Source organism: Balaenoptera ricei, chromosome 20, assembly GCF_028023285.1.
Source record: "Balaenoptera ricei isolate mBalRic1 chromosome 20, mBalRic1.hap2, whole genome shotgun sequence".
Classification (NCBI taxonomy): Eukaryota; Metazoa; Chordata; class Mammalia; order Artiodactyla; family Balaenopteridae; genus Balaenoptera; species Balaenoptera ricei.
Window position 1 is genome coordinate 57,534,109 of NC_082658.1, and position 27,793 is coordinate 57,561,901.

Sequence of the window (27,793 nt, forward strand, 5' to 3'; positions counted from 1 at the left end):
TGATTAATGATGTTGAGCATTCTTTCATGTGTCTGTTGGCCATCTGTATATCTTCTTTGGAGAAATGTCTATTTAGGTCTTCTGCCCATTTTTGGATTGGGTTGTTTGTTTTTTTGTTATTGAGCTGCATGAGCTGCTTGTAAATCTTAGAGCTTAATCCTTTGTCAGTTGCTTCATTTGCAAATATTTTCTCCCATTCTGAGGGTTGTCTTTTGGTCTTGTTTATGGTTTCCTTTGCTGTGCAAAAGCTTTTAAGTTTCATTAGGTCCCATTTGTTTATTTGTGTTTTTATTTCCATTTCTCTAGGGGCTGGGTCAAAAAGGATCTTGCTGTGATTTATGTCATAGAATGTTCTGCCTATGTTTTCCTCTAACAGTTTGATAGTGTCTGGCCTTACACTTAGGTCTTTAATCCATTTTGAGTTTATTTTTGTGTATGGTGTCAGGGAGTGTTCTAATTTCATACTTTTACATGTACCTGTCCAATTTTCCCAGCACCACTTATTGAAGAGGCTGTCTTTTCTCCACTGTATATGCTTGCCTTCTTTATCAAAGATAAGGTGACCATATGTGCATGGGTTTATCTCTGGGCTTTCTATCCTGTTCCATTGATCTATGTTTCTGTTTTTGTGCCAGTACCAAACTGTCTTGATTACTGTAGCTTTGTAATATAGTCTGAAGTCAGGGAGCCTGATTCCTCCAGCTCCATTTTTCGTTCTCAAGATTGCTTTGGCTATTCGGGGTCTTTTGTATCTCCATACAAATTGTGAAATTTTTTGTTCTAGTTCTGTGAAAAATGCCAGTGGTAGTTTGATAGGGGTTGCATTGAATCTGTAGATTGCTTTGGGTAGTAGAGTCATTTTCACAATGTTGATTCTTCCAATCCAAGAACATGGTATATCTCTCCATCTATTTGTATCATCTTTAATTTCTTTCATCAGTGTCCTATAATTTTCTGCATACAGGTCTTTTGTCTCCTTAGGTAGGTTTATTCCTAGATATTTTATTCTTTTTGTTGCAATGGTAAACGGGAGTGTTTTCTTAATTTCACTTTCAGATTTTTCATCATTAGTGTATAGGAATGCAAGGGATTTCTGTGCATTTATTTTGTATCCTGCTACTTTACCAAATTCATTGATTAGCTCTAGTAGTTTTCTGGTAGCATCTTTAGGATTCTCTATGTATAGTATCATGTCATCTGCAAACAGTGACAGCTTTAATTCTTCTTTTCCGATTTGGATTCCTTTTATTTCTTTTTCTTCTCTGATTGCTGTGGCTAACACTTCCAAAACTATGTTGAATAATAGTGGTGAGAGTGGGCAACCTTGTCTTGTTCCTGATCTTAGTGGAAATGGTTTCAGTTTTTCACCATTGAGGACAATGTTGGCTGTGGGTTTGTCATATATGGCCTTTATTATGTTGAGGAAAGTTCCCTCTATGCCTACTTTCTGCAGGGCTTTTATCATAAATGGGTGTTGAATTTTGTCGAAAGCTTTCTCTGCATCTATTGAGATGATCAGCGATCTTATTTTTAAAACATCTACACAATGAAGCCAAATTGTAAGCTTTAAACAATTATCACTGCTCCCCATCCCCCACTTCGGCAATAGCTATGATAAAATTTCAGTCACATTCTTTTTGATACTAAGAAATTATTTTTCTGGTTCCTGCTTAAAATATGTATGGTACTGAGAAAATTCAGGTTCCTTGGTAAGCAGAATTGTATGTAGAAATTAGGTCAACAGGAAGATTTATCTAAAAAGTTCTGTCCTTTTTCTTGGAGAGGTATGTGGTTCAGAGGAAAAAAATTCCCCCCCAGACGGAAATAAAAATCTATAACCACAAAGTAAGTGGGAATTCTGTCAAACTGTCTAACTTCCCCAGTGCTCTCCTGGGCCTTTCTTTATACCAGTGTTGGAACCCTGCTTTCATTCTGCGTTCTTGTTCATTTCTGTCACTGTCATCTCTAGTGTATCTCATTTAAAAAGCCTCCATAGTATTTCCAGGCTCTGGTCTTTCCTATCCTCCTTCATCCTCCACACTACTGTCAGAATTGCGTCAACTCTCCTCCTTGTGAAATTTGACCAGTTAGATACGTGTCCTAATTCCTTAGACCTGCGTGTGAGGCTGAACCCCTCATAGTCAGGTCTCAGCTTCTATCTCTGGCCTTCTCGGATGCCCTTTGCTCATGGAGCCTCTGCTTCAACTACTCTAAAATCTCATGCTTGTTTTCTCTTCTTAGAATGACCATGTCCTTTTCTCTTTCACATGATAACTATTTACTCATCTTTTAGGAGCTAATTCCATCTCCCTTGAGAAACCTTTCTGGATTCCCCAGGTTCACATCTCACTCTATGTTATTACCACACTTTGTTTTCATGCTTCTCTCAGAGTACGCATATTGTACCAGCATCTGTTTGAATTGCTATCACTTGCTGGCTTGAGCTCTTCAAAAGCAGGGATGGTTGTTATATCCTTGGTGCCAATTTCTGTACAGACACATTCTTGATACTCAATAAAACTGGTTGAATGGAATTGAGGATCCATTAAACGCCATTGCATCCTCTTAGAGCACTTCATTTCATTTGCCTTCTATTAAAGTTGGTTCCCTGACCACATTCGTTTTTTGTCATTGTCTCTGACTGCACACAGTAGGAGCATAACAAATGTTGAATAAATGAATTAGTTCTAATAGCACTATTGAGCTTGTAATTAAGAGACACATGTATTTTTAGATTGCAAAATTCTCTGCAGATTTATTTCCTTGACATTACAATGACATATGACAGTGACAAAGAACTTCACATTTTGTGCCTTTCTTTGGTCACCTTTCAGCATTTGGATGAATTATTCTTCACCTATGACCTCTGTGTGAACCTCCCAGCTCTTCACCCGCCGCTTGTTGACCTGCGACTCGGCAATGTCAGCCCGTTCCTCGGCCTCTTCCAGCTCGTGCTGGATCTTGTGGAATTTGGCAAGGTTGACATTGGCTTGTTCCTCCTGAGAAAAGAAATGCATTTGAGAGAACAAGAAAATTTGACATTTTCTGATTCTTACTGCCTTTGTTACTAAGAGCAGCTATAGGATTTGCTTCATGAGTGAGAAAGCAAAAGGTTCTGTTCTTTGGTGATGTACCTATTTGGGGCAGGGCATCCCACATATTCACCTCTGTGTTGGTGGGCTTACAACCCCCTGTTCATTCTCTCTCACTTGACTCTCTTCCTGACAAACCTAAGATGCTACAGTGACAACAGGGATATCAAAGTAGCAGGAATTTGAATCAACCTTGTTTCTGTGAAAACAAACTTTAAAAAGTAGGCACTGTGGTAGTATTGGGTGTGGAGAACCTTAAGGAAGGTTTTAGAATTAACAGGATGAGAAAGATAACTGCAGCCAAATGGAAAAGAAATGTTCTGAGGTGGATTCATCATGAACTTAAATAAGGCTTAGATTCAGAGTGCTCGTTGGCACAGCCCCTGTGGGTGCTGGCAATTGCTGGGAGTAGAGTGCTCTAGTTAGGGAGGGAGGTGGGTTGTAACCAAGAAGCATTTCTACACTACCTTGTCTGGAAAACTGCTAGAGGTCTCAGAAGAAATGAACCTGAATCTCTAAGGCTCCAATAATTAGTGGTAAGATTTTTTTCATTCTAAATAAATACTCATTTTCAAACCTAATTTTGTATTCCCAATTTTGTGTTCTTTGCCTTAACGAAAGCCTCTTAAATTCTATGAGCTTTAGTCTCCACAAATCCTGGCCCTGCTCCTGAACCTTTCTCTCTCACTGGGGAGGTACTTACAGCCTCTTCAGCTTGTCTCTTATAAGCTTTAACTTTGGTTTGTAATTTGTTCACCAAGTCCTGTAGCCTGAGGACATTCTTGCGGTCCTCCTCAGTCTGGAATGAAAGAGGTAGCAAATAATGTCATTGTTTGAAAACAACTCATTTTTATTTTCTTGAAAGCAGTAGGCTTTAATTATATGGAAAGGCTGGTCACCTAGTAAGTAAGTTCCTTCACTCTTCTCTCATGTTTCCGAAGACCCTTGACAACCTCAACATTGCGCTTCTGTTCATTTTCAACCTCATTTTCAAGCTCCCTCACCTGGAAGAGGACAAAGGTGTTTAGCCACTTGGCTGTAACTAGCAGCATGAACAGGCTGGGAAGTGAACAGGCTGCGAGACCCACCCTGGCCTCCAGCTTCTGGATGTGCTTCTTGCCGCCCTTCAGGGCCAGCTGCTCAGCCTCGTCCAGGCGGCGCTGCAGGTCCTTCACCGTCTGCTCCAGGTTCTTCTTCATCCGCTCCAGGTGGGCGCTGGTGTCCTGCTCCTTCTTCAGCTCCTCGGCCATCATGGCCGCCTAATTAACAGTAACACAAAACCAGTAGAGAGAGCTGAGACAGCCCATCAAGATTCTAGCATGACCACCCCCGTGTGGCCCTCTGCTCACGTCAGTGATGGCCTTCTCGGCCTTCTCTTCTGCGTTGTGAGCTTCCTGGATAATGTCCTCCATCTCTCCCTGGATTTGGGAGATGTCTGTCTCCAGCTTCTTTTTCGTGTTGATCAGGCTGGTGTTCTGTTTAAAATATCAAATTTAGAAATACTAAGTACATGAGAGCAAAATTACAATGTCCAATGTTCTAATGAACCCACAAACTAATTAATTAAGGTAACTAATTAGTATCCTTTCTTGTTCCATAAATTATCTGAGTTGACAATATACTTTTACAAGACAGTCAACTCTGAATGTCGCAGTTCATATAAACAAAAATATTGTTAATCCAAAGATATTACATATTTTAAACTGTAACCTCCGTAAAACGTTATGCATAAATTTTAGATAGTACTAAGATTTGAACAAGAATATCATTTTCAGTCCACTTTATTTTTTACTTTTATGTTATACTCACCTGGGTGTGCAGGAGCTGGACGCGCTCGCTGGCGTCCAGGAGCTCCTGCTCTGCCATCTTCCTGCTCCTCTCCGTCTGCTCCAGGGTGGCCCGCAGCTCCTCGATCTCGGCCTGCAGCAGGTTGGCTCTGCGCTCCACGATCGCCAGCTGCTCCTTCAGGTCCTCTTGGCCCCGGAGAGCATCATCCAGGTGGAGCTGGGTATCCTGTGAAATGAACGATCATTGAGACACCTTGTTCTCAGGACTGCAGTCACCCCAACTGCCCTGGGACCATCTCCTGAGCCCATTTACCTTGAGGATGGCTTGGGTGTTCCTGTAGTTCTTCAGGGCCTCAGCAGCCGTGCGGTTGGTGTGGTTCAGCTGGATTTCCATTTCGTTGAGGTCTCCCTCCATCTTCTTCTTGAGCCTGATGGCATCATTCCTGCTCCGGATCTCAGCATCCAGTGTGCTCTGCATGGTCTCCACGACTCTAATGTGGTTCCTCTTCAGCTGGTCAATTTCCTCATCCTTTTCAGCGATTTTCCTGTCAACTTCAGACTTGACTTGGTTCAACTCCAGCTGGATGCGCAGGATCTTTCCCTCCTCGTGTTCAAGAGATGCCTTAATGACAGCAAGGGGTGACATTAGCAGGGAACGGAAGTGCGTAGTATTCTAGAGATAGGAAATAGTTCCTACCTTTGTGCTGCTATAACGCATCTTTATTCCATTGTTACAGAAATTTCTGTGATGTGTTGTTGTTGGTTTTGTATAATTCTGTCTCCCCAGCTAGCTAATGCCCATGGGGGCAGGGCCCTTAACTTACTCATCTTTGTTTTCTCGGTGTCTAGCACACAGTTCCTGATGTCCGGTTATGTTAGTTGTATGCATGGTCAGTGTTCCATCCTCATATTTATTACCCAGAGTAAAAATTATTTTTCTTTTCTCTTGATTCACCTATTCTTGCATGTATTAGATCTTAATTCCTCTCAAAATGGTTTTAGAGTCTACAATAAAATGTCTACCTCTGCCTCTTCTAAAGCAGCCTGAATTTCAGACTTTTCTTGTTCCACTTGTTTCTTTATTTTCTCCAGTTCATTTATACGTTTCCCTCCTTCTGCAGTCTGCTCAGTGAGGTCAGCTGTTCGTGAAAAATAAAAATTTAAAAATGCATTCAGTGAGGGAAAACAGTCTTTCAAATCTTTTGTTGAAGAAAAGGTAAAATGTACTCACGTTGCAAATTCTTGTTTTCCCGCTTCAAGGTTTCAAGTTGGTCTAAGGATTCCTCATAAGCATTCTTAACCGTGAACAAACAGCTCTGTGCTGAAGGCGCGGGACTCCTTCTGGGAAGCTTCAAGTTCAGCATGAATTTCTTCATACTTCTGTTTCCATTCTGATAGGAGCTAAGGGGCAAGGAATGGTCAAGAAATTGGGTGGAGAAAGTTTGATGGGATGAAAACCATTTCTTCTGACAACTTTCAAACAGAGTTGAGATGATCGGGGACTGAAAACTAATTATGAATGAGAAGAGTAGAAACCACAGGAGTCCCCCCCTCCTCCCCACCTACTCATGGAGCAGGAGCTGCTGAGAAGAGCCCTCGGATGGTTTGAATAGGCACATGGAAGGTGGGAGGCTATCCTTAATCACATGTTGAATGCTGAGACAGAAACTGGTGCAGAAATTACCTTATCGAAGTTCCTTTGCTTTTTGTCCAGGGCTGCACAGGCGGCATTTGTCCTCTCCACATCAATCATGAGGTCCTCGACCTCATTCTGGAGCCACTGCTTGGTCTTCTCAAGGGAAGCGCATTTGGCATTCACAGCTTCTACGTGTTCCTCGGCATCTTTCAGACGCTGGGCCAGCTTCTTCCTAAAAAGTGAAATAAGGACAATAGAAGTGAATGGTCACTCAGAAACTCTTCTAAGGCATCCACCAAAACATTATAATTCCTATCTGGCTCTACACTATTCACAGAATAAATGACTAGATCTCTCCTTAAACTTTCTCTTGAATGAGCAGGTCCCTTCCTTAAACTTTCTGTTGAATAAGAGTCTCCCTCTTAAGTTCATTCTTGAACTTTTGATTGCATTGAATATTTAGATCTTTAATAACAATATGTGTTATTTCTTATTACAGAGCTTAATGTCTACTTTTTAGTCTTTAACACTGTATTCTTTTTTCCTTTACAAATAACCGTGTTTTTACATCTCAAAAGGGGGAGCTGTGCTTTAAAGTCTGATTATTTTTCTCTTACATATCTGTCACCCTGGACCGATTTTTCCATTAATGGCTAAGAGGGCGGAGCAGCACGGGAGAGTATAATTGACTCTTATTCTACCTACACCTGTATGGATAGGATGATGTCAGAAGTTCCCCTTTTAAAAAATAATCATTCAGCTTCCTCTTGCCTTATGTCCTTTTTCCTTCTACCCTCTAACTTAATTTCTTTCCCTAGACAACCTAGAGTATTTGTTTTTCTTGCTTAGGTTTATGTCATGCATGATTTTTCCTAGGTTTTTATTTGGGGAGCAATGGACATTTGCCCATGTGGTATTTAATATCAGGTGCACTTTGATTGTTAACAGAGCTATTTTCATTTTAGGTAATTCTAGAACATATTTGGCCTCCTCCAGCTCCTCTGTGCGCTGGATGGCATCCATCTCATATTTGATCCTCCACTGGGCCACCTCAGTGTTGGCCTTGGACATTGACCTCTGCAGCTCAGCCGTGGCTTCCTGCTCCTCCTCATACTGTTCCCGCAGCAGGTCACAGTCGTGGCGGGAGGACTGCAGGGTGTGGGCCAGGGCGTTCTTGGCCTGAGAACATAGAGATTGGTGACTTAATTTTATATCTTTAAAGTGATGTTTAGTCCCTAAGCTCCTGTAGGCCGCCAGAAGAAAATCTGTAGAAGTAAGCAGAAAACAATCTCAAAAGCAAGGAAAATGACAGAAACAACAACAGCTGTGAGTAGGGCTAACCTTTATCTCCTCTTCAAGCTGCCTTTTCAGTTCTTCTGTCTGTTGTGTGAATGCTTGTTTGCCCCTCGAGAGCTGAGAAACTAATGAGTCCTTTTCAACTAGCTGGCGTAAGTATTCACCTATAAAGATCAAGAGCCAGAAAACTCAACCTTACTTTGGAAATTAAAACTCTAAATTACAAATGGGAGCAGGGAAAGGGAGCTGGGTCTGAAACATGATGGAGAGTGTGGATTTTAGCAAACCACCAATTTCCACTTCAACCCTGGTGAGGACGTCTATGTGAAAATGAGAAGTAGGGAAGACATTGAGGCAGATTACATGCTTCTGAACAACACAAAAGATTTGGGGAGATATTTCAAACTATTTGATCACAGTAGAAATTGGTGAAGAAATATGTGAAAAAAAATGTAAATCAAACTAACAAAAAATATTCCAGTGTTTTTTGTGTAAGGCAACAGTGTTGTACTAGTTTACCTTTCACTGAAACTTGATTGAAACCGAATTTATTCTTTGGAAAATAGGAGACTTTGAGCAGTTCCCTCTGAAATGATGTTCGAAGGAAAATCCTGGAAGAATTTTTATATTAAGAAACAATCAAGTGTCTTTCCACCCCAAGGACGAGTTGGTTTGTGGATAACTAATCAGTCCTTAAACTAAGTGGCATTTAAATTTGTCTCCCATTCTTTAAGCACCATAATTCAGAAAATACACTATATAGTTGACCCTCGAACAATCGGGGTTAGGGGTTACGACCCTCTGCGCGGTTGCAAATCCGCTTATAACTTTACAGTCAGCCCTCTTTTTTCACATCCATGGATTTAGCCAACTGTGGATCACCTAGTACTGTAGTGCGTTTTTATAGAAAAAAAAATCACGTGTAAGTGGACCCACACTGTTCAAACCTGTGTTGTTCAAGGGTCAAATGTATTATGTTAAAAAGAGAGAAAACATTTCCAGCACCATTTTTGAACTGGTTACCTGGAAGCCTTATCTCTTTAACATTTAATAAGAATCACAGCTTTCAATTTTTTTTTTTTCATACCACTAAATTACTAGGAGTAAACATGTAATGAGGAAAAGAAACTACAGGGAGCATTCTGATTATTTGCAAATACAGTTTTTGTTTTTCATAAAGTGTACTTATCAACTGTATACCAATAATAAAAGCCTTACTTGAGCTTTGTTCTAGAAAGAACAATATTTGAATGAATATGAAAGAGTAAAGTGGTTCTCCAACAATTTGATCTACCTATTACGTTAATGGTCCAAATGACCCACAAAACAATTTCCATCTTGTTACCTCTCACCTGGGGAGGAGAACTTTGGTAGAAAGTTGGACAAGTTGATAGGGGGAGGAGTAAATGCAGAGACCCTCCAGTTTGGATAATCGAAATTCTATGTACCTCACTTGAATGCTCCTGGCTGGATTGTGGTCCTGAATATTTCCGTACTTAACTGTGGTGCTACTGGCAATCGGCAAGACTTCAGGGAAAAGACTGGAGTAAGCATTCTTGGACAGGTCATTTCATCACTACCATAATCCGACATCTTTAAAATGGGGATAACATTACACAGATTAATGAGGGTAAAAAGGTAATTAACTTGTGGAAGCACTTTGAAAAGCAAAAGTAAATACTGTCAGGATACACTTTTTTATTAGATAACTTTCAGATGAGAGTGAAATCTGCTTTAAAGTGTTAAAAAACAAAACAGCCTGGGTCTCTATTTAAAAGAAAACAAACCCAAAACCAAAAAGACAGAAAGGAAGAAAGTAGTCCATGCTGGTGGTCAATAAGGTGTTCATATGAGCGGCACCTCCCAGGGAGGTCATATGTGAGCTCAGGTAACTCAATGTAGAGTTTTTCAGCACCTGGATAGCCAAGATAAATGTATCATTCAAGGTCAACACTGGTGGATGGCCCACCTGACTCCGTCTGCAGGCGTGCTCTCTGAGCCGTCAGGTCATTGATCAGCCGCTGCTGCTCTTCCTCCTTTGCCTTAAGTTCACTCACTTGGTCTTCTAGAGCGCGGCACATCTTTTCAAGGTTTCCCTGCGTTCAAAAAGTGGTAAACGGCATCTTAAGCAAGTATTTGGACCATAGAAATTTGCAATAATCTAAGCATTCCATAGGAGCTGCAATACTCATTTATTTTGAGAATACACTACCTTTACAAAAAAAAACAACAACAACTGAGGCCTTAGTTTGTGATGGAAAGAGTAACAAGACACATAGTCTAAACCTACTGCCATGAAATTGCTTTGTGAAACTAAGCCTTTACTCAGTTGGCTTATCTGTGATATGAGAATAGTGACACTTGATGACTCAGCTCGTGAAACTTCTTTGAGAAGCAGATTATGTATTTGTGCTTAAGGGAAAAACAAAAAGCCTAATCAAGGTGAGGCATTTTAAAAATTTCGAAATACATCATTGAATTGTATTTTTTATTGGAAAGAACTTGAGTTTTCAGGATGCATATCCTTCGGGGACAGCTATTCTCCTGTAAAGAGGGAGCACGTGGCCCCATCACATGGGAGTTGCCCTTCCTGCGACCAGCCTCCTGCCATAGTCTCCTCCTGCCAGGTACTAGTGATTCTTGAAAGGCTCACTCACACCTGTCCTCCAGAAATCTCTTTAAGACTTAAATCATGATTGTACCTTGGCTTTGGAGACAGTCTGCATGTTGCTAGCAAGGTCATCAGTCTCCATCTTCAGCTCACTCTTCTCCTTCTCCAGCTTCTGCTTGACCCTCTGCAGGTTGTCAATCTGCTCCCCCAGCTTGGCCACACTGTCCGCGTGCTTCTTCCTCAGCATGGCCGCCGTGGCCTCGTGCTGCAGGGTGGCCTCCTCCAGGTCCCTGAGCATTTTCTGGAGCTCGGCCTCCCGCTTCTTGTTCAACTCAATCTGGACCGAAGTGGCCCCGCCGGCCTCTTCCAGCCACTCGCTGATCTCCTCCAGCTTCCGGGAGAGGTCCGAACGCTGCTTCTCTGCTTTGGCGCGGGAGGCCCGCTCTGCCTCGATCTCCTCCTCCAGTTCCTCGATGCGGACCTGGCAGTGGGGAAAAGCTCAACGTTAGCTCCTTTGTGTTAGTATTTTGTCATGTTGAATGAGACTGATGGAAATCATGGACTTACCTGTAACTCCTTGATCTTCTTCTGCAATTGAATGCCAAGTGCTTGTTCATCTTCAATCTTGCTTTGCAGACGGCTCATTTCAAACTCTTTCCTGTTAGGAGAGCAACACATTAGCTCATACTCTGTCCTCTTGCCAGTCTTCTTCTCTATGTGTAACTGAACGTTTTTGTACTGCTGGTGTTGAGGAAGTGCTAAGTGCATGTTTTACAAGTCAGTACTGTACCATTTTCATTAAATACAAAAGTTAAAGATGTCATTATTTGTTTTTTTTCTGTGTGCTGTGAAGTAATATTTTTGAGATCCAGACAACGAGCAGGTTACAATTGAATTCTCTCATACTCACTTTTTGAGTTTTTCATCAAGTTGCTGCTTATCATTTTCTATATCCATTGTGGATTCTTGGGCCAATTTTAGGTCACCCTCCAGCTTCCCCTTGGCTCTCTGTAAGTCCATGCGCAGTTTCTTTTCTTGTTCCAGAGATCCTTCAAGCTAAATATAAATAATGTTGAGTCATAAGGATTGCTTAGCTTCCCTTTGAAGAAAATAATTTCCTTGATAATCCTAGACTTGCGTCATCCACTTGCTGCTCTAGCTTGGCTTTAGCTTTGTTCAGGGTGTTCACTTTGTCCTCTTCTGCCTGCAGGTCATCCAGGGTCTGCTGGTGGGCCTCCTGGAGGGCCTTCTTTTCCCTGGTCAGCTTAGCTATGACTTCGTCCAGGCCTGCCATCTCTTCTGTGAGGCTTTTCACCTAGAAAGGTTAAGGAAGAGATTATCTCTGCTCTAAAGCAGCTTAGTTAGATGGCAGAGTCTCTATATGCTGTATACAAATATATTTCATACCTTGTTCTCTGTGGCATGTTTCTCCTTCTCAACCTTGACCAGTGTCACCTGAAGGTCATCTATGTCTTTCTTCAGTTCTGAACATTCGTCCTCCAGTTTCCTCTTCCTGGCCGTCAGCTCAGCGTGGATCTGTTCCTCATTCTCAGCTCTCTGTCACTTTCTTGATCTTTGCCTCGAGCTGGATTTCGGTTTTGATCAGCTGGTTACATCTATCTTCTGCATCAGCCAATCTATCTGCTTCCTGAGAAGGGACAGTAGACACTTTTAGATCTTGTTCTGTGGACATTTTCAGATTTTATTAAGATTTTGAAACCAAACAAATAAATTGTGCTTTAAAGCTTTAGGTTAATTTTTATTAGCTTTCCATCATTTAGGAAATATTTATTGGGCACTCCACTTATGGCACTGGAGATTTTTAAAAAAGGAATTGGTCATAATTCCTGATGAATTTATAATAAAATTATACTTATTAATGATGGGGTTCAGGATACACTATCCCAAAGTATGGTACCTTGGCATAATGAATATCTTAAGCTAGAGGAGTTTGAGAAAAGAGCAGAAATAGGAAGCCCACCCTGACCCATTCCCCTCACCCTTCTTCCCTGAAACAGGTCATAAAACTTCCATGTGGAAGGTCCCCTCCCTGTACTGGGAGGAAAGAAGACATTCTTATCACAAGAGGTGGGGAATTTAGGACTGAGAAGGCTGTGTAAACGAACCTTGTTAAACTAACCCTTATCTTCCTAGTTATTTCTTCATCACTTACTATCCCAGTCTAGACCCCTTTGTCTTGTCAATTCTTCACACATTTATCATTTCTTTGTCTAAAGGGTATAAAAGCTCCATGCTCTGGTCACTTCTTTAGGTCTTTATTCTCTTGTGAAAGCTCCCTTGTACACATAAAAATTAAATAAAATTTGTTTGTTTTTCTCCTGTCAATCTATCTTTGTCAGTTTAATTTTCAGACCCAGCCAAGGAACCAAGAGGATCAAGGAAATTTTTTTACTCCCCTGCATGATAACCTGTGTTTAATGTGTTGGTATATAATTTCAGTTAGTTTTCTTTATTTAATATTATTTTCCAGAAAAGTTTAGTATATGGAAAGCAAAGAAAATGATTGAGTATTTAGCAGAAAAGTGAATTAAAGGGGAGACACATGCTACAGTGACAGAGTGGGTGGAATTAATGGGAGCATGCGGAAGAACTAAGGGGAACGGAACATTTTAGAAGGTGGTGCAAGAGAAGTAGCAAACGTGTTTCTCAGGAGAAGAAATAGGAGTTGGAATATAAATCCTCTGAGGGCAGGGACTATGTCTCTTGCTCAAAGTTGTATCCCTAATGCTTGGAACTTCATGAAATATTTATTAAATGGGTAGTTGACAGAGTAATGTTGAAAAGAAGTCATATTATACTGAGAGGAGTATACTTAGATCAGTTATACTGATTATACTTGGATCATATTATACTGAGAGAAATTAACTTCCATACAATTATCTCTTGATTCTTGAAGATGTGATGAACCCCTCCTCAATTTGGGAAACCTTTGTCTCCATAAACCATAAGGGAAGTCACAGTGCCAGCCTAGGTATTTATAATTCATTTTTCTTTAATTTTTCTAGTTATGTGTCTAAAACCTGTGCGCCCACTGGAACCAGTGCAGATTCCCTTCTAAATTCAGAGAACTGGAGAGTAGCTTTTAATGTTTCTGTTGTTGATTTCAGTGGTGGCAGCTGAAATTTTCTTGTCATTTGGGTCACAGAAATGGGTTAGACAGTGGTGTTGATCAAATATTTCTTCTCAAGCCTCTGGATATTTCTTGGGACATCAAAACAAGAACATCAGTACTATTTCTCATGCTTTGCCTAATTGACACTATTTATAGAAAGCATTGCCATTGTCTTTGCAATGATCTTATTCTTTGAGGTCCTAGAGACTTTCTCAAGATATAGTTGAGAGGGAAATTGCCAGGGGACCATAGATTTTAAAATTCAGAATATGGGTTTCGAGTTGATACGTTCTCATCATAAAGTCTCCTCGCTCTTCACTGTCAACATTGTTCTTTCTTCGCTGCTCTTACTTGCATTTTTCAGCAGGGAGAATCTTAGGGAACAAAGATCACTTTATTTACTGCCCATATTTTGCTAGGAGAAACAACAGGGGGAAAGGAAAAATGCTTTTATTTTTCCCTTGTCAACAGAAAGGAATCCTACCACAGAGCTTTTTAGTAATATTGTATATGAAATTTTATGGAACATTCTGAGGAGTTGTGAATTAAGAAAGATTGATAATCAGTCCGTTAATAAGGTGGAATTTAGTCTCTCCCCTAGCAACTGCTGAATCGAAATTCTAGCATCAGATTGCAAGCAATGGCTTCTGATACTCACAGATTGAACCTGGAGCTGCAGGTCATTTTTCTCTTGCATCAGAATTTCAATTTTCTCTTCAAGTTCTTTCAGTTTTGCGCTTGACTGATCCAGCTTTTCTGTGGTCTCCTCATCACCTTTCGGGGTGGGTGTCTCCTCTGTCTTTGCACTCTTGAGGAGGACCTTGATTTTGAAATACAGCTTCATCCAGGGCCAGTCTTTCACATTCATGAAAACACGAATATTGTACTGGATACAGAAGATGGACTCTCTGTGATAGGAACAGAAATGTTCAAAGGCAGGTATAACAGGAAACAGAATGAAAAGGCCTAGGCTGATGGGGTTTAGTAACGTTTCCTATTTTACCTCTGCTCCTCCATCTTCTGGTACTCCACTCTTGCCAAGAACCCTCTGCACCTGACCTGGGTTTGAATAACCAGCTGGGCCACCTTGTTCTCTCGCATCTCCTCTAGTACCCCCAGAAAGCCAGCTTTGAAAAAGACCTGTGCATGGGCAGAGTTGCAGATCAGAAACTTTACATAGACTCCCAAGGGACAGGCATAGTGTCTGGTGGGCCTTAGAGACTATTACCTTGGTTAGACCACATTTGTACTTGGTGTGGTCAATGTCGAGGGACCCAAGGAGCTTCTCAGAAGCATCCTTGCCGTCAGTGAATTGTCCTTCAGGGATTGCACTTGCATTTAATATCTTGTATCTGTTTGAGCCAAACAAATAAATGATACAGCTGTTGTCAGCAACAAGAAATCTTCCTGCCTCAGTATAGAAACAACTTAACTGTTGGGTAGTCTAACACAGATAAACAAGCAATCATATCTATCTCTTTATCTAGTCTTTGTATATTCAAAGGGTGTCAAACTTTTGGTATATCGATACGGAGTCTTTTAAATTCGTTGCTCTTCAATTTTAATAGAAGTTATAAAGGACAGGATCATTTCATTGAAAAATGAAATAACAAGAACCTTGTAAAATAATTCCCGGTGCGAAAGTCTGACCTGTATATGAAGTCTGCATGCAGGCTTCTGCTTGGGAGCCCCTTACTGCGGACGCGGCTGCCCACCAGCGCACCGTTACACCTCAGCTGGTGCAGGACAAGCTCATCATCCATGAACCCTAAACAGAGACACATGGTCCATATAATAGTCTAATGAGCAGTCACACTAGAGCTTGTCTGGATATCAGAAGTGTCTTACCAGGGGTTTTGGTTACACTGGGGACGATGCACCGTACGAAGTGGGGGTGAGTGCTCCTCTGGCCAGTCATCAGCTTACCCACATTCTCCTGTGGAACCATATGAATATTTGGTTAAAAATGCACTGTTCTTGTACATTCATATTTATAGACATAATTATCATGATCCATGATACTGTTCTAATTTCAATGATTAGTATCCAGATTGAATTTGCAGAGGGTTATCACTGGAAATATCTCTATTTTCCCTATCTTTGTGCCTTATAAACTCACTGTTGAAGTGGTTATTCATTCCTGTTGAATTTCCTAGCGTATGTTATAAAGTTATGGCATTTTAACATATGGAAATACTCTACTCATCATCTTTTGCCTAGATAATGTGGTCCGATTTACAAAAAACTCAAAATCTCCTTCCAGCTCTCCCATTTCTTTCTTTACCCAACTTTCAATTGTATCTGCTTCTCTAGCACATGCTTATTCCTTATAATTACATAGCTGTGTCTTCCTGCTGGTTTCATAGCAAGGGGCCTTTTAATGCCTTGTTCTGGGAATTGGCAGAAAACGGACAGTCATATTGCCAATGTGAGAGGTTTTCCACCCTATGGAAATCCTGATTTTTCAGAATAACTAGAACTTCAGTTATTCCAGATAGGATTGTCAAAAGATAAGTAAATTTTCCTTAAGAAGCTATTTCTTAATCACACTTGATTTCTTATTTTCTTCTTTAGATCAGCCTCCAAATCCTACCACTATTTTTCTATCCTCACCTTTCAGAATCTACTCATTTCAGTTTTATGCCAATATACACCTAAGCACCTACCCCATTTGGACGCTCCCAAAGAAAATCTCATGTTTTGCTTAGTCTTCTCCCAGAAGAAGCTTTTAAGTGTCAGATGACCTTATTTCCTGGCCCCAATATTGAATTTTACCATCTCATACTGACTCTGACCTGCTGGCACCTGTGTCTCCTATATACTGAGCTATCTCTTCCAAGCTACCCCACACCTTCCTGCGAGAGTCAATGCTACCACTACCTGCTGACCTGTCTCCTGGAGCCACATTTAGCTCTAGAATCCTTGCAAGATTATTTACCCTTCCCCACATAGTAAAGTAAAATTTAACTTCCTGAACCTAGTTAGAGAGAGAAAGTGAAGATTGTACCCTGAAGACAGCTGACACGGTCTGGAAAGAAGAACCCTTCTTCTTGCCTCCTTTCTTTGCACCGCCACCCTCTAAGGGGAAGAGAAATCACAAGCACTCATAGTACAGGCTTTCTCTGCCTCAGTTTTATACATTAAGTAAAAGATTAATTCTGTTGATAATTACCTGCTTCAGATGTTTGCTCAGAGAAAAAGAAAGCCAGAATCTTCACTGTGGAATTCTGGTACAGCCCGACCACCGACTCGTTCAGGGGGTCCCTGTTCTTGTGCAGCCAGCCAGTGATGTTGCAGTTCGCGGTGCCGGCGTAGTGCACCAGGGAGGAGTGGGCCTCAGCCCTGCCTTTAACCGCCTTGGGCTTCAGGAAGCAGGGAGACTTTCCAAGATGCTGTTCATACAGCTTGTTCTTGAAGGAGGTGTCTGTGGCCTTGGGGAACATGCACTCCTCTTCCAGGATGGAGAAGATGCCCATAGGCTGAGAGAATGAAAAGAAACATGACACTTGAATTTTGTCTGCCTGTAGAAATAATGGTGGAACACAATGATCCTATTTGAGTAAATTCGTCATTTCATTCTTTACAGTTAGTGAGAACTCATTTCTTTGGTCAGAAGTTGTTAAATCACAAATATTTATCAGGTACCTATCAAGATCCGGGTGTGGTGTTGGGCTCTGGGATATGATGGAGAGTAAGATAAAAAAGGAAGGAGCTAGGGGCTTCCCTGGTGGCACAGTGGTTGAGAATCCGCCTGCCAATGCGGGGGACACGGGTTCGAGCCCTGGTCTGGGAGGATCCCACATGCCACGGAGCAACTAGGCCCGTGAGCCACAATTGCTGAGCCTGCGCGTCTGGAGCCTGTGCTCCGCAACAAGAGAGGCCGCGATAGTGAGAGGCCCGCGCACCGCGATGAAGAGTGGTCCCCGCTTGCCGCAACTAGAGAAAGCCCTCGCACAGAAACGAAGACCCAACACAGCCATAAAAATAAATAATAAATAAATAAATAAATTTAAAAAAAAAAAAAAAAAAGGAAGGAGCTCTGGTGGAGTTTGTGTCTTTGCCCCAAAGGCCTTAGAGCAATATTTCTCCAGGTGTGACTTGCAAACGGGTTGTGTCAGAAGCACTTGGTAAAAATGCAGATATTCCAAGGCTCCACCCCACACTTTCCCAAAAGTATTGCTAGGAGTGAGATTAGGGAAATGTGCAGTTTTACTAAAAGTACTTCTGGCAAGTCTTTGACACTACTGAGAGCCTCTTCTTTAAAGCACTAGAAATTCCAATTTCAAATGCCAGCAGTGATGACTCCAAGGCTGACAAAGAGATAAGAAGTAAAACATGCTCTCGTCAGAGCTCTTTTATAAGGAAAGATGGCTTAAGCATCGGGCTTGCATTGCACACTGTGGGGAAATGTAGAGTTCTGGACTCTAGAAAAGGTTCAGTCTCCTTTTACCAGAATACCTACCTTGGAGTTGGCAAAGGAATTTTCCTGATTTTAGTTACAAGTAGAAATCTCTTACCAGAGTATACAGTGAGTGTTATGATTTTCTTTTAAATACGGGTCAGCAGTGTGATCTGTGATCTGAGAAAGGGAAGCGAACCTTCTCGAGGATGTCAGCGCAGGCATCCATGTCCTTCCCAACGTCGATGAACGTCCACTCGATGCCCTCCTTCTTGTACTCCTCCTGCTCCAGCACGAATACGTGGTGGTTGAAAAACTGTTGCAGTTTCTCGTTGGTGAAGTTGATGCACAGCTGCTCCAGGCTGTTGAACTGGGTATTTCGAATCGCAGAGAGTTTGAGTGAGTTTGGAAAATCCAGTGGAGACTCAGCAAAGCAGACACAAAGCGGAAGGGTGCTTTGGGGCTTGTCATTGATGCCAACAACTCACATGAAAGATCTCAAAGCCAGCGATGTCCAAGACCCCGATGAAGAACTGCCTGGGCTGCTTGGTGTCCAGCTGCTGGTTGATGCGGGTGACCATCCACAGGAACATCTTCTCGTAGACGGCTTTGGCCAGGGCTCCCACTGCATTGTACACCTTCATAGACAGAGTAATGATCGTTGCTGTTATTAAAGACGTGTCCTGAAGGCCTGGGAAGTGTGAGATTCACAGAGGTTGTGCCATTCATTACCTGCTGCACACTCTGGCCTTTGGTGACATACTCATTGCCGACCTTGACCTTGGGGTAGCAGAGGGCTTGGAGCAGGTCAGCAGAGTTCAGACCCTGGAGAGAGGCAGCCTTTTCAGCAACTGCAGAGACACAATTCAGACGTCCAACGTGACCTACTATGACCCCACAGCTCCTCGGGGCAGAGTAAGGACTGAATCATTCCTGTGTGGGGTTAAATTTGTATGTGGCCATCAGATGCTCAAGTGCAAAGGAGACATGGGTTTGGAGTGGGCTTATTTGCCTATATTCTCTCATTTAACCCAGTTGGAGGTTCATTTGGTACCTTCAGTGCCATCTGGCTCTGCTTGCTCCTCACGCTGCTTTTGCTTGAATTTCATGTTCCCATAATGCGTTACTGCCCCCGTGAGCTTGAAGATGGACACTTTTTCCTCAGAAGAGAAGCCCACGATGTCAATGGTGCTCTGCCAGGAGAGATGAGAGGGCAGAATTAGGGCACAAGACACTAACTTATTTAGAAGAACTTATACTGTGTCCTTATTCACACCTACAGCAGGTTGTCATCGTCATTTCCATGCACAATGACTTATTTTTAAAAAACTGCATGTGTAACTTACGTCTGTGGCCAACAGCTCTTCTGCGTCATTAATGCTAGTGACTTTGATCTCCCCTTGACTGACGAAGGCATAGTCATGTGGGTTGGTGGTGATCATGAGCATTTCTGGGTACATAGAATTCAGGGTGTATGTTTTACATTAGAAGGTGTGCTAATAAAAATTTAAACTCTTTCATACCAACTAGTTCTGGCTTCTTGTTAGACCTGAGCTGATAAAATATATGGTAGCTTCTTTCTGCCTTTAGCTGGAAAGTGACTCTAGACTTCTCCAGAAGATCTGCGATGGAAAGTAGACATTGGATTAGAGGGAAAAATGATAAAGTGCCTGGAATGATTTTGGAACTTGGGGTCATAAGCTAAATCTCACTGGCCCCATGAGATTTCAGCTGAATGGTCCCGTGAGGTATCACATATTACATCTCTACCACTGCGGTTGTTCTTGCCACCTCTAGAAGGAAACTGAAGTTGCCTGGCTCAACACATGTTCACTTCTCATACAGAAGATTCTTGACATTTCAAATATAATTGATTCTTGATAACCTGTTCCTCCTCAGGGTCTCTTCTCACTTTATAACAGAGGGGTTACTAAGGGCACCATTTATCAAGGCTCACACTAGGAAGAAATCACATACACTAAACCCAAGTTATATACCCCCAGTCTTAGTTTTTTCTTAGAAAAATTTGAAATTTCTTCTGAGGCTGGCATCCTTCAGATAAGCCCAGCAACTCCTGGCAATTTCTAGAGCACTGTTGGCTCCTGACTGAAGTGGGTGAAGCGCACTGTGGGCTCTGGTTAAGCCTGGCATTACCCACAGGCATGTTTGGCAGTGACTGGTGTTTCACAGGCTCCAGGCTCAGCAGGAGCTGTACGATGTTCCTCCCAACCGTCATTTGTCATTCTTGGATTCTATTTAGGAGGTCCTGTTACTCACATGTTTCAATATCAGCAGAAGCCAGCCTCCCCGTGCTAAGGAAGTGGATCCTGATGAATTTACCCTTGCAAGTGAAAAAGATGATGTTATATACAAAACTGTTAGCACACGAGTAGCAAGAGCTTGAATTAATAACTCAGACAGCCTTCTCTGGCATTTGAGAGGACACTTGAGAAAACCCTTCTGTGAGCTACAGACTTACAAAGCGAGAGGAGTTGTCATTCTTCACGGTCTTGGCGTTGCCACAGGCCTCCAGCGGGGGGTTGGCATTCATGATTTGATCTTCCAGACTCCCCTGCAAAGGCAAGAGCAGTCCTCACATGTGGGGCTCGGGAGTTTCTTACTTGACAGCTTGGATTCTGACGTGGCAATCAGACCCACCTGCCTTTTGCCAGGAGTAGGTTCCTCCTTCCTCTTCTCCCCAGTGACTGCAGTTGTTGCAAAGTACTGGATCACACGCTTCGTGTTCACTGTCTTCCCAGCCCCGGATTCTCCGCTGTCAAGCAGTGATCAAATATGTGTGAGAAATTAAGCTCTGTGACAAAGGAAACTACTTCCTCCATTAGCATTTACTGTCTTATGCGCCTGTCTTTATATGTCTTTGTCAGAGTGCCCTAGATCTTTCTCTTCAGGCCACATTTAGCCCATATTATTTCTGTTGCTTTGCACTGATAAGCATCTGAGGCAGTCGATCATTAATCATGTAGCACTTATTTCTTGAGTGCTTAAAATGTGTCAGGCTCTCTTCTAGGTGCTGAGGCCGGGCTTCAGGGGTCCGAGAAGCAGCTCCTCAAGCACTATGTAGTAAATGAAACAATTAGTAAGAAACTCTCTGAAGCAAAGCAACTCTCTGAAGAACATTAAAGTGTTCTTCAGCTTCCTTAGACTAAAGATATTCCCAAGTTAGGTCTTTGAAGGAATAGACAGTCCTCAAGTAGGCCTTGGAAATGACCCACTGGTAACATCCGCAAAGTGCCCAGACTTCAGAAGGTGTGTGCTCACTCTCCAGTACTGGGCTCTGGCCGTGTGTGGACCTGGTGCTTTATATCTTCCAATCCCTGGAAAGCTCTGGAACTTTTAAGACTGGACTAGCGAACGATGTAATTTGGGACATTGTTATTTTATATTTGGATGCAATCTGAGCCCTATAATAAGTGATAGCAATATTTAGTTCCAGGCTGATTATGCCATTGCTTTAGTATGGGGCGTGAACTAATTTCTTCTTTTGGATTGTGATTTTCCCAGTGAAAATAAAATAGGAATAAGTCTCAGAATAATAATACATACGTGATTAAGATAGACTGATTCTCTCCATCTAGAAGAAAGACAGTGGACAGTCAGCATATCTACTAGTTACACAAACAAAACTTTCTATAGGGAAACACTGAGGGCATTCAGTGTAAGTGTCGCATTCAGTGGAGTTTTTCCGTATGTTATTGTAAAGTTACACGTGGTGTTGTTATTATGTCTCGTAAGTTGGGGAAGAGAAACATTAAAATGTGTCGTATTTTAGACTCCTTACGCCCCACAGAAAGTGTGTCCTTCTGGTTTAAAAGAAAGAGCAATCCTTTCCAGAGACACGTTCCCTAATTGTCATCTGTAGGTTCCAGCGGCCTGCTCTTTGCTGATGAATGCATATAACTGAAAAATGCACAATATGCTAAGGATTTGGACTGTATTTCATAGTTCCAAATAGTGTTAATCAGGCCAAGATTGAGATTTAGTTTCTAAATGGATCAATTACACACACACAAGCACGCACACACACACGTGCATGCACACACACACACACACACACACACATCTCTGTCTCAAGGTCCCAGACTGCAACCCTAATTCTGATCAGCCTCCCAAAAGCATGCTATTGGGTCAAAGAAAGATCAGGTAAGAGAGGGCGCCTCAATCAGAATAAAGTTCTTTTAAGGGGGAAACTGACAACTTCCTTTTGAATGCAGTGTCCCGGAATACCAGTTTCATTCAGAGAGAGGCTATTATCTCTGAAATGGGTTCTGATGACTTTAAAGACGTAACAATACTTCTTAAAGTATCTAATTCAAAATCAACAGGAAACTTAGGTAGTAAAATGATTGAGCATATATTTTTCATTTCTATTCAGACAATACTATTCAGCTGTTAATTTAACCTTTTTTGTTACTTAAATATCTAAAATCATGTATGTCTAAGCAAGGAGACTGTAAATGAACTTATTAGGGTTGGAGTAGTAGCATAGTCTGGTAAAATCGTGGAGGTAGAATCAGGAGAACTGAGTTTTAATCCCCACTTGACAACGTGTACCTCTCTGTGCTTTAGTCACCTCTTGTGTGCAACGAGGGGGTTGGATTTGAGTATTTCTAAAGGTCTTTTTAACTTTTCCATTTTGTGATTATAGGTGGTGAAATAATTTGTATGAAAAACAGTCAAGCCACTCACCAGTCAGCATGAACTAATGGCATTGTCTGACATGGAGAAGATGTGGGGTGGGGCCTCCTGGCGCTTTTTGCCTCTGTAGGCAACCACCACCTCTGGGTTGTACACTGGCAGCCACTTGTAGGGGTTGACGGTGACACAGAAGAGGCCTGAGTAGGACTGCACCGTAAAGGAAAAAAAGGAAGATAATTATTTCACGGGGACCATCATAACATACTATTTTTCAAAATATTAACCACCTGCATGAGCAGAGGCTGTGAGAACAAACTCACGTAGATCATCCAGGCTGCATAACGCTCTTTGAGGTTGTACAGCACTGCTGGCTTGTGCAGGTGGGTCATCATGACCATGTCCTCGATCTTGTCAAATTTGGGAGGGTTCATGGGGAAGACTTCGTCTTCTGTTACAGTTACTATCTGTCAAGTCAAGTAAGAGAAGCCAGGTCGACAAAGGAGTGTCAGCTCCCCTAACTGGCAATGGGGCCCAGTCTCTAATCCCCTCCAGATGTTTTACTCACATCCCCAGCTTCGGTCTTGGCTGTCACCTTCCCTCCTTCTGTACTCTGCAGGGTTGCTTTCACATAGGACTCCTTAGGGTCTACCACGTAGTTTGTGTTCTTGGCATCAAAAGGCCTATTCTGGGCCTCCGTGTGCTGCTTTTCAGGCATTCGGAGGTAAGGAGCAGCCTCCCCAGAAATGGCCATCTCAGCGTCCGAACTCATGGCTGTGGGTTATTGATGGCAGCCAAATCAAAGACACTGCCTGGCAGAGGAAGGAAAGACATTATAGAAAACCAGCAACTGGACCATTCGATTCATGTTAAAAAAAAAACCCACGACATTATTCCTTGACAAGTTGAGCGCTAGCATCTTGTTGGGTATGGTCAACTCCGTGGCTTGGCTGGAGGTGAAATGTCAGTCTCCGTGTTCTGTGCCAGTGGTGATAGATACTTATTCTTGCATTTGGAAAGAGACCATTGTTTCTGGCTCATCTACTATATGATACTGTAGCTCCTTTCTCTGTTTCATTTGCATATTAATCTTAAGAAGCCTCCTATCATCAGCTTATACAGAACACCATGCTAAGATGACTGCAGGATTTCTCCAGCTCTTTCATTTGTAGTTCTTATCTTCCAGTTGGATTATAAGCACCTTGCAGACAGGGAGTGTTTTCCTTCTACGGCACCCTTCACACCTCTTAGAACACATGCTGGGTGTGGGGAAGGACCAAAGTTGGCTTTATAAATTAAAACATCAATAGAAATACGTTGCTAAAGTTATAGGAACTGTTTAGTACCTGGTGAAAACCTTTTCATTATAGATTTGGGATTTACAAGGACTACCTAATAAAGGAAAGCAGAAATGTGAGGAGCCTTGTTTTGCATTGTTCAGTTAAAAATATCCTGTTTTACATCAACTTCTCTTGTTCCTGTGTCATAATTTTGACAAACTCAGTTTCTTCACCTCTCTTTAGTATTTCTCAAAGGCATTATAAAATGTTATTACCTATGTTTTCTTGCTTTATTACTAGTATTCTCATAAAACTTTCAGAAAACTTTTTCTTTTCAAGATCTGTCTCCTGCCACTTTAACATTCGTCAATCCTGTGAATAATGATCATATATAACCTATTTTATAATAAAGATATCTTTTTTTTAAACATCTCTATTGGAGTATAATTGCTTTACAATGGTGTGTTAGTTTCTGCTGTATAACAAAGTCAATCAGCTATACATATACACATATCCCCATATCCCCTCCCGCTTGCATCTCCCTCCCTCCCACCCTCCCTATCCCACCCCTCTAGGTGGTCACAAAGCACCGAGCTGATCTCCCTGTGCTATGCGGCTGCTTCCCACCAGCTATCTATTTTACGTTAGGTTGTGTATATATGTCCATGCCACTCTCTCACTTCGTCCCAGCTTACCCTTCCTCCTCCCCGTGTCCTCAAGTCCATTCTCTACGTCTGCGTCTTTATTCCTGTCCTGCCCCTAGGTTCTTCAGAACCATTGTTTTTTTGTTTTGTTTTTTTTAGATTCCATATATATGTGTTAGCATATGGTATTTGTTTTTCTCTTTCTGACTTACTTCACTCTGTGTGACAGACTCTAGGTCCATCCACCTCACTACAAATAACTCAATTTCATTTCTTTTTATGGCTGAGTAATATTTCATTGTATGTATGTGCCACATCTTCTTTATCCATTCATCTGTCGATGGACACTTAGGTTGCTTCCCTGTCCTGGCTATTGTAAATGGTGCTGCAATGAACATTGTGGTACATATCTCTTTTTGAATTATGGTTTTCTTAGGGTATATGCCCAGTAGTGGGATTGCTGGGTCATATGGTAGTTCTATTTTTAGTTTTTTAAGGAACCTCCATACTGTTTAAAAAGATATCTTTTCAAGGAAAACTCAAAAGCACTTGGGTAATCTTCTCAACATTTTTCTGTTCAAACTACAGTGATTTGGATAGCACAGTTAAAATCCTTTATCTTGCTAAAAATGCTCACATTTTTCATATTATATTTTTTTAAATGTCCATTTTACAGAGTGTGAAACAATATGCAGATTTCAGCCACTTTTCCAAGGCAAGGATTCAATCCATTCTATTAATCCATTTAGACAGCATCTCAAGGTTTTTTATGTTATATACAGTGGTGAGTAAAAGCTGTGCATAGGAAATTTATTGGTTTGGCCAAAAAGTTTGTTCAGGCTTTTCCATTAAGATGTTACGGAAAAAAACACGAACGAACTTTTTGGCCAACCCAATACATTTTCTCTGTAAATGAACAGCAACACTGTGAAATGTTGTATTGCATGTTGTAATTCAATTATTTAAAATACAAACTGCAATGCTGGAAATGGAAAAAATTGTACCTAAAAACTCCTAAAGATTCTGAGAAAGCATTTCATTTATTGCAAAAGATATAAATTAATGAGAACCAGTTTCTAAAGTCTCCCTCAGAGTTTTTCAAGGGAAGCATGAACAGCCATGAAATTGAAATGCTTTTATTTTATAACCTCCACCCCCCCGCCCCCACCCCCCGCCCCCGACCTCTCTCCAAGCCACTGCAGATTTCCTGCTCCCTGCGAGGAATGAGAAAAATCAGTATCTTACCTTAGAGATGCAACCTTGAAGTGGGTCAGAACTGTAAGAAAAAGAGCAAATTTCTTCGTATTAAATGCTAACAATTCCCAATAATAGCATGAAGGATTCCGAATTGAGAAGCAGGAAATGACTGGGAACACCAAAACATCTAATTAAAATTGCCACGTAGTAAGTTGGTAATTCCCTGGAAGGGCTGCCGTGGGCAGTGCGGGCCAGGGTGTGTGGCATGCGTGCGGGCAGCCGGCGTCCCTGCTGGCCCTTCAGACAGCGCCCTGTCCTCACACACGCTTACCTTGAAGCTTTATGAGGACAGACAAATCATACGCATTCCAAGGGTACTTTTATAGGGTCGGATACGGAAAACACGTAGCCTCCTCCTCTTTCTTAAATCATATTTGGCAAAACGTGTTTTTGGCAATGAAGGTCTCCCAAGTATAATACCCCTAATATTAAAGATGTTTGCATGTAATTAGACATATTTCCTCTCACATTGGGTTAAGTGTATAAATCAATCTACTATAAATAATTGGAGTTGTTGGCAACCTGGAAGTGACTGCCTTTGGAATAATGTAAGGTGTTGTTTCAAAGACAGCTATGATCTGGATTCCCTGAACTCTGTTGCCTGCTGCTCTTGTGTTTCACTGAATTGCCCACGTGTAGTCTTTTCAACTGCCTGCACAATTGCAGATATTAGACTAGGGAGGAAAGTTTCTGCTCTTTAGCAGAGAGTCAGAAAAAGATTGTTAGTTTCTCCCAAGAGACCATGATTTTTCCCCCCATTTATTGTACTTTTTCAAGGATGCTTGGAAATTTAATTTTAAAACTTGCTTCATGAAGAGCAGCCAAAGATAGACAGCTTCTTTCGTTTCCTTCAGTCAGTCACCTCTGATTCACTGTCAAATCATTCCACGACTTCGCCGAGCTGGGTTGTCCTGCTTCTTTCACTTTTGTTTTTTAAATGTAAGTTGCTTGTGAAATCTCTTTTCCTCTGTGAAACTCAACATAGGAACAAACTAGAAAACAGGGTATTTCTCTGTCTAATTATGCATCTCCATCAGTTATCCATGGTATATATTTCACATTTTGCTTACAAACAATACCTGCACGTTATTTTCTATTCTGTTGTTTAATTTAAAAAAATATTTGTTTTATTGTCTCTGTGGTCTTGCATCTCTTATGTCAGCATTGTCTATCTGGGACTGAGACAAAATTTGCTTAATATACCCTGTATTGCAACCATTCATGTATTATTGTACTTATATTTCAGTTGATTTAATGGAAAGACGCTGCCTTATGAAAGCAGATATCTGGAGATACTGTTTGTCATGGTCACAGGATTTTATTGCTGTAAGGGACTATCTAATCCATATTCCTCATTTCACTAATAAAGTAACTGAGATTCAAAGAATAGAAGAGAGTTCACAAATCACACAGCAGTGTAGACCTTGGTCGCCTGATTTGCAGTCCAGTGTGCTTGCTGGTAACACTCCTCTACCTCAGTAGGTAAAGCAATCAGGAAGGGTCTTCCAGGAAACAGCCCCTCTTCTGAGAGGGGCTTTCCTAGCCAACTCTTAACCTGCTTTGTAACCACAGGTACATCATTTTATTTTCTTAGACACTTTCTTTATCAGGCATCTGCAAAATGTCACAGTGTTCTCAGAAAGAGAGAACATTTTAATAATGCTCTCAATAGGATTTGATGGGAATTTTAAGACAGCCTTTTGACTGCTCTGGATAGATTTTCCAATAAGTAGAGAATAGATGTTGGTTTTGGTTATTACTGCCAAGTTCTGAGGCACTTAAGCATTTACAGGTGACGTGGGAACACAGTGAAGGGGGCCAGTGCAGCGAGGAGCAATTCCACACCCTTCCTAAGGCCAGTGTGAATCCAAATTATCTGTGAACCTACTTCCACACATCTAATTAAGTCATTCTCTTGCAGGGCCATTTAAATCAATATACTCTTGCTTTCTATTCAGATGGGACGTCACCACTCAGTTTTTCCTTTACGCTGTCCAGGAAGGCT

At 41.6% G+C, this 27,793-nt stretch overlaps 2 protein-coding genes across 5 annotated transcripts in view; one reads left to right on the forward strand and one right to left on the reverse strand.

The window, feature by feature from the left end:
* The window catches only part of LOC132355247 (uncharacterized), a 296,430-nt gene that overhangs the window by 164,229 nt on the left and 104,408 nt on the right, over positions 1-27,793 (forward strand). The window lies entirely within an intron of this gene.
* Positions 2,832-23,379, reverse strand: LOC132355251 (myosin-1-like). The gene is given in 40 exon segments (XM_059907492.1): positions 2,832-2,999; positions 3,796-3,891; positions 3,992-4,096; positions 4,181-4,351; positions 4,442-4,567; positions 4,902-5,105; positions 5,193-5,501; positions 5,903-6,018; positions 6,111-6,189; positions 6,191-6,280; positions 6,564-6,747; positions 7,591-7,694; positions 7,857-7,975; positions 9,781-9,907; positions 10,514-10,903; positions 10,990-11,080; positions 11,333-11,478; positions 11,561-11,737; positions 11,830-11,980; positions 11,982-12,070; positions 14,214-14,463; positions 14,559-14,695; positions 14,784-14,907; positions 15,206-15,323; positions 15,404-15,491; positions 16,563-16,633; positions 16,728-17,034; positions 18,154-18,324; positions 18,443-18,592; positions 18,687-18,805; positions 19,009-19,147; positions 19,301-19,404; positions 19,478-19,576; positions 20,232-20,295; positions 20,434-20,526; positions 20,613-20,727; positions 21,519-21,558; positions 22,673-22,817; positions 22,931-23,074; positions 23,176-23,379. Coding segments are annotated over 40 exon segments (5,709 nt in total). The 3' UTR covers positions 2,832-2,846.